The sequence below is a fragment of the Antedon mediterranea genome, chromosome 7, assembly GCF_964355755.1.
Source record: "Antedon mediterranea chromosome 7, ecAntMedi1.1, whole genome shotgun sequence".
In the NCBI taxonomy this organism is placed as follows: Eukaryota; Metazoa; Echinodermata; class Crinoidea; order Comatulida; family Antedonidae; genus Antedon; species Antedon mediterranea.
This window is the reverse complement of record NC_092676.1, coordinates 17,293,072-17,303,661: the sequence shown is the minus strand read 5'-3', so window position 1 is coordinate 17,303,661 and position 10,590 is coordinate 17,293,072. Positions and strand designations below refer to the sequence as shown.

Here is a 10,590-nt window from a genome sequence, read left to right as displayed (position 1 = left end):
AAGGTATAATTACAGTAATTTGATTCAATTTGATAAAATGTAAATATTCGATAAAGAATTTATATCAGGCACACATGATAAAGTGATGTTTCAGATGTGGATGTGGGCACCCTTAAATTCTATTGGAAAACATGGGAACATTTTTAAACAAAACAACCAGATACTAATGCAGGTTATTCATGTAGAATAGCAAAATAGATAAAAATGAATGATGAATAATAAAAAATGAATTGTAATCATAACGGAACTAAAGATTACTTGCTGCATGGAATGAAACCACGACAAAAGTATGTATTTTATTAATACTAGTTTCATACAAGTCTCTTAAATATAAATACACAGTGTAATCATAGAAAAGATAAAATGATGCCCTAAAATATTTTAGTAATCCATCTTGGTTCTTAAGTGAATTGTGTTAATAAATCGTAACTTAAATCAAAATTACAAACCAAAAACAGATAATAATGTTTGGTAAATTAAAAAATGTCTAGAGCAGCTGCCATTTACTGCTGCGTGATAAAACTCAGACATAAAAAAATACTAATGTTGCAAAGACAACTGGAATTAACATATAAAAACAAGCGCTGTAAGTAACAAGTGACTACTGCATACAGAATAAGAAAATCAATGAACTGAAAACATGGCAAATTGTGTTTCAGTATCGATACAAAACAACATATTAAAAGCATAATAACAGTACAGTACTGCAGAAATAGGACGATTTCTTCAGCGTGATCTTAACAAACTACAACAACTGGGTCTACTATTAAAAAGGACATTGATATCTTGGTTTTAATGAGGATTACCATGTGATAGTAAAACAGATTTGTATGTGTTTCCAAGAAAACCATGCAGTAGAATAATGATAAGACTGATGATATTCTCTGTTCTATCTTGTCTCTTTGATGACATTATGAAAAAGCATACACACATACACATTGTATATGGTTAAATGCAAAATGTATGTATAACATAAGTAATTTTTGTCTTGGTATGTCCTTTGGATCTAATTTTCCCTGGAAAGTACAATAAAACACTGTAAGAATGTAATATTTTTCACTGCTATAAAGGCCCATTTAATCTAGGACGATAACGATCGACGATAACGATAAATAGACAAATATGCATTTTTCATACATAAAACAAAAGAAACATAAAAACTGTTCATTCTAGAACTATAGAATATTCATTTATGCCATCTTTCATGAAAATAATATTTTCACACTTCCAATCAAATGACATCATGATTAGTAAGAGCAATAATATCGTGACAATACAACGATTATCATGACGTTATTTGATTGTAATTTTAAAAAATATTATTTTATCAAATACAACATAAATGATTATCTTTCAAATTTCTTTTGTTTTATGTAAAAAAAATGCATGCATACTGTATATTTACCATTGATCATTATCATTCTAGTGTAAATTGGTTGTTTGTACATCTTCTAATAGTACAATGCCAGAGCAGTACCTTAAGTGGTTCACACTTCCACTGTATTAGGACAAATACAGCAAGAAAATAGAAAACACACTGTAGTAGTATTCATAGGTTTCAAAGTGCACTTCCATTTAAGACAAATGTAAGAAAGAAAACATTGGTATAAGGAATTAAATTCTTCTACTTTGTAGAATACAATGACATTCCATGGTAGCCATCTTCTGCGATTTTAAAAGAGTAAACTCCTAAACGCAACATTTGGTTCTTTTGAAGTTTGCAATGAAAGAAAAAAAAACTATCTTCTGAGGATCAATTGGTAAATCAACTAAAGATGTCAAGACTTCACCACAATTCAATTTTAATGGAAGCACATTGTTATAGCCTATACTGTGATTTTAAAGAGACTACATTTCTCAAAATGATACAACAGGAACCAAAGAATTAAAGGAGTATTATCTTCTATGAATTCCGAGAGTCATTAGAAAAATAATCATGACAACAAGGAAAAGTTCACTGTATACCCAACAATGTAGTCAACAGTAACATATTTTGCATTAAAATGGTTCAAATAAAGAAGCCTTTTTTGCTAAACACAACAAAATGATTTTTTCATTTCAGTATGAAGAAACATTATAACAGAAGAGTATCATTGTTTTTAGTTTTGATGAAACATAGAACCAGAAACAAAGTTGATTTGTATCTTCTGCAGTTTGTATAGTACAGTTTGTTAAACTCGATATTATTAGTCCAATGTACTTACTGTGGTCGGAGGGCAAGGTACTTGCAAACATAAATAACGAGGCAGTGAGAGTGAGCACCATATTTGCATATCTGCATTAGAGACTGGTAGGTAAGATCACAACGCAAGGAACAATGTAATAGGACAATGGTCACTGCCAAACACCTTGGTTCTGATGACGCTGTCACACAAGCTAGGCTGCAGTTTCTCAGATAACACAAAGTAATCCAAACGCCTGTAAAAAAGAAATAAAAAAATATTTATACAATATAACGTTACAATATAATAAAACATGATATTAAAAAGAAGGCAGGATGCCCACAGGGGCTTGTGAAATGCTGAGGAATAACTTTTTTTATGGATAGACGTAATAAAACTGAAACATACTTTATTTTCTCTTTAAAAGATTTATTTTTTTGCTTAATAATTTTTAATTCATACTCAGGGGGTTATATTATACACAAACATACAGATTTCTCATAAAGCATATGGATATTGGACAAAGATATTTAGTAGGAAATAAGTATATTCAATGTATTCTATTTAAAAAAAAATTGAACAGCAGCCAAAGAAACAAATTGTACAGATCAAAATGAAAAACATATACATACAGTTAGTAGGCATAAGCAGTATAACCATCATAAAAATTCACATAATAAAGCTTTACAGGTAGCTCATACAATAAAGTTTAACTTGAAATATTAACCAATATTAACAATACATTACATGTATACATTATTTTTTTTGCGTGAAACAGGATCCACACTTTTTTTTTTTATAAGGAAGCATTAACATTTAATATAATAGTATGTATAAAATAGTAGTTCATAATTTTAATTTTAGCTTTCGAAAATTGCGAGTCTGGATCTGCCCCTGTGAAAAAAAGTAAGTGTTTGAGCTTATCATGTGAAAAGTTGTACAACTTAAAACCTGGTTTATTGATGATAGGATGCTAGTGTCAAATTAAGGTCTATGTCATTGTTGGTCTTATTTTTCCATTTATAAAATTCATGCTAATTCAGAATAAAACAGAACTGATGTGACTCTAATGGTTACATGATGCAGAATGCTGTAAATTTTAATCCATTTTAACTTGTCATAAAAATAAAGCTTATATGTGTGCTGCATTTAAATGATGGCACTCTCAATTCCAATTTGTAAAATTGCTAAAATAAAAGTCTCATGGAGATGATAAAAAAAAATGTAAATGCTAACTAATGCTCAATAAATGCATATATACACATGTAGAAATACTTAAACAAAAATATTAAATACTTTGGCTCTATAAAAGACGCTCACAATTGTTTATAATCAGGCTGTCAGTGTTAGACTTCAAAGTGAACATGCACTTTAAAGATTGATCTTTTTTTTTTTACCATGGCATATTTAATGAGGGTGATCCATCCAGAAATTGCTGATCATTAGGGACCCTCGGAGGTTCAAAAGATGTTCTACATAAACAAAGTCTTATTACAAGTCTTTGGGAGCGGAGTTGTAATTTTGTCCTTAGAAAAAATCCTGACAGACATGTGACTGGAATTTAACCCAGGTGGTAGCCAATCATCATAACCAACATGTCACAACTCCACTCAAAAACATGAAAAATGAAGATTAATTACATCAAACTTTGAATATGTTATTTTGTAGTTTTAATAAAGTTAATCACTTCTATAGAAAAAAACGAAAACAAACTATGTTTTCATTTACAAAATGACAAAATAAATGGTTAAATTCAACCAAAAATCCATTGGCTGGCAGCCAATTTGACTATTTTTTGCTTTAAATTACAGTTTTTCAGGTAAACAATTTTGTTTTTGATCCAATTTTTGGTAAAAGTGGATAACTATTATATGATATTAAAATGGCATATTCAACAAAAATAAAATTGAAAAAAAATTTTCAGGGGGACAATACATCTTTAAAGGGTAGCTCCGGGATAAAAATGTCTACCGTATTGTTACTCGGGGTACCCGAGTCTAGTACTCTCTCATCTTCTCCTCTTCCATCTGGACACTATTGAGTAAAAAGTGCGATTTATAAAGTACTACACCTCCCTTATTCGTAGTATTGAGCTGGGATTTGGCATGAATGTACAGGGACATATCCTCAAAGCTATAAGAGCCGGATTTTTAAATTTTAAACCGGATGCAGCCATATCATGTCTCGAAGATGGTACCGTATAGCCGTATTTGGTAGCGAGGCGATGTGTATGTGACGTTACATCCGGTCTTATGACATCATTACAGCTTTAATCTTTTGTTGCTGTACCGAGTATCGCACATTCGTGCTTGTTTATTATAAAATAAATCTTTACAATAACCTTTAAGATTTCATGGATTTCTTTCATGGAAAAAACATACATACAGTACAGTAATTTAACAACAGTAACAGTACAGTTACAGGTTTGTTTATGGTACGCTAATTTGCATAAAATGCCATGTGACGTTGACATTTACTTAGTGCAGTTAGTTAGGATAATTCAGAGGTTGAATCGTGATCACTAAATAATTGTTATGTTATATTGTACTATTATAGTTATATAAAAGTACTAAAGTAGAAAAATGGAATAATTCAGATTACCATAATGGAAGGATTGCATCAACAATCTTTATCTCAACTCAAATAAGTCATTGATGCCACAAGTATGCAAGGAAGTAGTATATTTCAACGAACTGATACCAATTCTACAAGAAAATCTAAATAATAAATACCTGTCTTTCATGTAGAACTTGACGCAATATTGTCTGATGATATTGATCATATTATATTTTGCAATTATATACCACGAGAATACAAGTTTATTAGCTTGTATGTAGTTAAAAGTAGAATTGAACAAAAAAATAAACACACAAATATTTCTACTGATTAAAACGGACAGAGTAGAGCAAATGAAAACTCATTTTTCTGACCTGGTTTTCAAAAAGTTTGAAAACTATGTGATTCAAAGTCAGACTATTTTATACAAGTCTATGAATAACAATATTGTTTAAGGTTTGGATGGGTAAAACACTACATAGTAAAGTAAAGGTTTTAAAGGATGGAAAAAAAAAAGATCCTGACAATAACAAGGGGTTATCCGCCAAGTGTGGATAACCAATTTTATTTTATTGCATTGTAACTATATTGACATTTTAAAATGCAAATTAAAATTATAAAGTTAAAACATTAAATTAATGATTTAAACACTAAGATACAAACTATAAGCTCTTTTAATAGTCATTATAAACAAACTATGTATGTGATGGCAAAGAATATAAATTAGATACAGACTTATGGTAAGACCAGCGATTGACACGTTTGATTGAAATTAGTAATTAAATAATGGTTTTACAATAATCTCAGTCAAAGAACTGGACTTGATGTCTAGCTGAGATATAAAGATAAATGAGGAATCAAATATTAAGTTTAAAAAAACAACTGTAAATGTTGACTGAAGTGGAAATACTGTATACAAGATACTATAACTGCTAGAGAGTAAACCAGGCCACAGAGAAGTGATGCCAACGGATTGATACCCACAGCAAAATTCATCACATATACAGTAGTGGTGCGTACTGTGGCTACTGTAGACAGCACAAGTTAAAACTATGTGTGTCTGTTTACCAATTCTGTGGTGAATAACTTTTAGAGGTGATAAAATTGGAGTTTACTCTCTAGTTTAATATATAATCCCTTTGAGGAAAAACCTACATACATATGTCTAAATCAACTTTGGGCACTCTTTCATTGCAAACAGGTTGAATTTTAAAGCAAACTGTATTTATGTGCTTTCGAAAACTGTAAAATTATTTTAGATAACTTTCGATAATAAAATGGTTATTTTTTATGAGAGTGAACAGATGCAGAGAAGTGTATTGTATAGTATAAAGATCCAAGTTATTCTTATGAAGCCCGGAATTATAAAAAAAAAAAACATGTATTGGGTATTGGTAAACTATGAAAAACCATTCCAAATTATTGATTGTGATTAGAAAAATTACTAATATAAATTGCAGTCATCTTTTTTTAGGGAGGAGTCATGGTGTTAGGGGATCTCCCTGTATTTTTTTTTGCAAAGTATGGTTTTCTATTATGAAATTTCAATAGCAAAAATTGATTTCCGAACATTTGGACCTGAAGAAAATCCGGGTTTGAGACACCAGCAAGTTGTGATGGGAGAGTGGAGTGGGCAATTTCTTGACCAGCATCCATCAAATGACAAGTTGATAATTAAAGGAAATGAAAAGCTGCTAATCATGTGCAAAAATAATTTATGGAATGATATTTACCAGCCTGTGTTCTTAGCTCTAGCATTCATCATATACGTCCAGAATGAGTACTCGGCAGTTTTCTCTGGATACAGATGTCGATATGAGTCAATGAATCCAGCTTCCAGAAGATCTGTGAAACCTTGTCTTTCCTGGTCAGTAAATCCAGCTGTTTTGTTACGATTAGACTTGGGATTCGCAAGATCTGCAAAGAAATTTAAAGTTTAAAGTTTTTAAGGCAATTTTGCAGTTTTTATCAAATTATGCACTTTAAAAGAATTCACTTAAAAATACATAAAAAAGAACAATAATTTTATTTTTCTCGGACCTAATTTTTGGTCAAAGAGAATTACGGACTCAACAATATATTTTGCCAGCAGGAAAATATATGTAATTCTTAATATTAAAAAAGAAGTTTAATAAATGTCCTTAGGACACCAATTTTTTTTCCAAAACTTGAGATTTAATAAAATTCACACTCTTTGCATTTTTGTAATTTAAAAAAATTATTTTAATGTAAAATCGACATAGTAAAATAGAATGTGCAAAAAAATAAGAAAACAAATTTAAAACATCAATATTTTTGCTTTTCTGTAGAACTCTGTAGAAATACAACTAAACATGTCTTATTTTTTATCTAAAATCAATACTTACTAACAATTTGAATTTTTCACACATAATCTTTTAAACATTTTATGAACTTCACAAACTCATTGAAGTAAAAAATTGCATATTCGTGCATAGCCAAAAGCAGATAATTCATTTATTCTTTTTAGTTTTATTCAGAAAAAAAAACCTATCCATTCTGATAGAGAACACTGTCTAAATAATAAACCCTCCAAGGACTTTGATAATAAATGATTGTAATCATTCTATAGTACAGATTGGACTCTTTTACAATTAATATACTGTAGTGGCAACATGATGACGACATTAACAATTGATAGTTGGGTTTAGAGTAGAATAAGGTAGGTAAGGTAAAGGTATTAATATTTGTCCTCAAGCTTAATAACTAGAAACTGAGGAAATTCGGATTAGGCCCTCCACGGACCCACGGCAGTCAGCAGTGCAGCGCCTACCAGATCAGCACACCGGGAGACGATCCCCTACTCTTTTCGAATAAAACTTGTAAAAACATTTACCAACTACTGCATCACCTCTTACAAATACTAAATGTATTGAAAGTAAATTATTTACATACTATACCAGAAGTTGCCAGGCCTAAGCTAAACTATTTCACTATGGCAAAATAACATTTTTTGGAATATACACTGAGACAATGCCTTATAACAAATGTTTGCTGTTTTCTTTACTCAAATTCAAATCTGCCATTAAGTTAAATTTTTTTAAGTTGACTTGACGGAATATCTCTAACATATTATTATTAGCCTTTCTTAATTTTTGTACTAACAATTTACATTTCAATTAATAATACTAACATTTCTTTAAAAACCCTAAGAAAGCAAAGTAGCAACAACAGATTAACACATACTGTTTCATATTTGGCCATATTGTTGAGTTCATCATGTAATCACTAGTAGTATTATTTATTTACAGTATAGAATAGAATAGAATACATCAACAAATAGCATTAATACACAGATTTGATATTAATGCAAACACTGGAATAAACATACATAAAATATTTAATACATTCACTCTCCATTATAATCAAATTTTAATAGAAACACATACACTGAATATGGTAATTTGTTTGAAGACGATTTATCATGGGATTGTGGGTTAAAAACAAACATTTTTATCCTAGACACTTTACTTACTGTATGTTTGCCTATCTCCAACCAGGTGTATAAACAAGTTAAGTCAAGACAAACCTTTGCGCTGATTACAGTACTTAAGCTGCATTGCAGTAGTATGTTTATATACATGTTAGATCACAAAATAACCGGAGAGGTTTCACAACATAAGGCGCTTTTTAAATACAGGATAATTGTTATTATGTACATATGAATGTTTAAACATTAAATTTCTAGTTTTTTGATTTGGATTTTTTATTACTGTTGAAGTCAAGACAACAGAATTGTTAACCTGATTTCTATCAATGTATTTGTATTAATTTAATTTTGAATTAAAAAGTTATTAAAAAGGTAATGATAAATGTATAGTTTGAATTACAAAGAACAGATTTGTAGTTTGTTTTATCTATGGATGGGTTTTTTTTTAATTGTCGAAGAAATCAAGACGACAATATGGTTCTTTTGCATAGTTTGATATTAAAGATTTGAATTAAATTGATTTTGTGTTAATTATTCCAGAGTTTAGTGAGGTATGGATAACAATAAATGGACAGAATGCATGAGTTTAATGACCATTAATGACTGCAATAAACTTAGCATTAATAAATGATTAATAAACTTTCGTTAGAAACCTCACATATTGAATTAAATACTACACATTGAACCAACATTGGTGTTGGTAGTCTATGAGTGCTAGCTTACCTGGATAAACCGACAATAGCCTTTCTCCTCGAAGAGCGAGATATACCTCGAAAAGTATAAATTTTCATTGAACACCCCTCTCCACAAATGGTATAGTCCATGAACTATGCCCTCAAGTGGGAGCCTCCCCACAAACCACCATCATCATTTCGCAAGACCTCTTGTCTAAGGGGGACGGCGGGAGGGCGTTTATCCAGGTAAGCTAGCACTCATAGACTACCAACACCACTGTTGGTTTGTGTAGTCTATTTCGTGCCTACCTTACCTGGATAAACCGACATTAGCCAGTGTAGCACCGGACTACTGTAGATACTAGTTGGCGGTGGGAGACAAGTTACAACGAGCTTTGTGTATCCATTACCTTCAGCTCTGCTGTGGCTACTGGTGTGATGTTTGTGGAGATAACGATGAGGCGAGAATGTTGACTGTGTTCGCCACCTAGCTGACACTACCTGTATACAACACCTATGCAACCACATGCAACTGATGCATGTGAATTGATAGTGGAGGTGTGACTGATAAAGTGCATTGCAATTTTCAGTCTTGTTGACTTTGCACGTGGTCGACTCATAGGAATTCGAGTACTGTTGGAACCATCCGGTTAACCAATGCCTGCAGGCCCTCTTCCTCCAGTCCCTCACGCTCTTCCGCATGCTCCTTGTCAGAGAGCGTGACCATCGTCGTGTCACTTTCGTAACCTCTGGCAATGGACGGACCCTCAGACCCAGACGCCTGAGGCGGGGACCATAGTTCTATATATGGAACTGGGGAAAGGCCGATGAGAGGAGAGGTCTATACAGAGGACATCTCCCTCTGTTATGCTATCACTGCTGCCACGATGGCCTACAGAACTGCCGGGGACAGAGCATCCAGGACTGTAGAAGCCGCAGCGGGTGTAGGCATAGTGAGAGGAGCATCATAATGTACGAGTGTAAGATGATGAACACAGTCAGCAATTCGCGAGCAGTCAAGCATCTTGCTAGGAAGTCTCTCCTAATACCAGCCAGATAAAATTTCTGAGAGCCTAAAGCTTAGTCCCCACTAGGATGCAATGAAAGGATGGACATGCAACATAGTCAAGTGAAACACTATCCAAATTGTTACTTGTGATTAGCACATTACAAATTCTTGTGTTGCGTTCTATGTGAGACAAAAGCTTTAATGTGTTGCATCGTACAAACCACAGAGTATGCTTATACCAGTTTTGTAAACATGAATGGGAAAATCATGGTTGTTTCCAATCTCTTAAATTGTTGTCTCAGGTTTTGCAAACATGAATTGAGACCTTCAAAAACCAGCTGATGATTTAATTGACAGTTTGGATCTCAAAAACCTGGATAATTGATATTCCTTTAATTTAAAAATTGAGGTAGAGTGTGCTCTGTACAGTTTTACCAAGATATTCACAGTACTCAACCTAATTGTAAAACTACACAAACAGTTTTTTTTTCAAATTAGAATGAGATCGCTAAATTTAATGTGACACATTGATATTTAAGCTTGACGCGAGTTACATATGCAGGTTGTTGTCTGGTCACGTTGAAAGGCACCGTGTCCCTGTAGGCTTAGAATATCACGAAAGGACTGAGCGACGGCTGTCATACTAAATAACATTCAACAATAGTTGCAAGTTTCTGGGGACAAAGTGACACAATTAATCAAGTTTTGAATTTCTTTTTTCTGTTGCATTGAAAACTACAA

General features: G+C 32.1%; 1 protein-coding gene across 2 annotated transcripts in view; it reads right to left on the bottom strand.

Moving 5' to 3' along the window:
- Positions 1-246: 246 nt before the first annotated feature.
- LOC140054839 (DNA repair nuclease APEX1-like) overlaps positions 247-10,590 on the bottom strand; it is a 44,703-nt gene continuing 34,359 nt past the window's right edge. The window contains exons 10-12 of one of the 2 annotated variants that reach the window (XR_011846579.1): positions 6,452-6,635; positions 2,205-2,418; positions 247-1,016 (exon numbers count right to left, since the gene is read on the bottom strand). Coding sequence is in view for 1 of the 2 variants with exons in the window: in XM_072099935.1 (XP_071956036.1) it covers positions 2,301-2,418; positions 6,452-6,635 (302 nt within the window). In the remaining variant the exon portion in view is untranslated. Of the gene's footprint in view, positions 2,419-6,451; positions 6,636-10,590 lie in introns of both variants that reach the window. The other variant, XM_072099935.1, reaches the window with a different exon arrangement.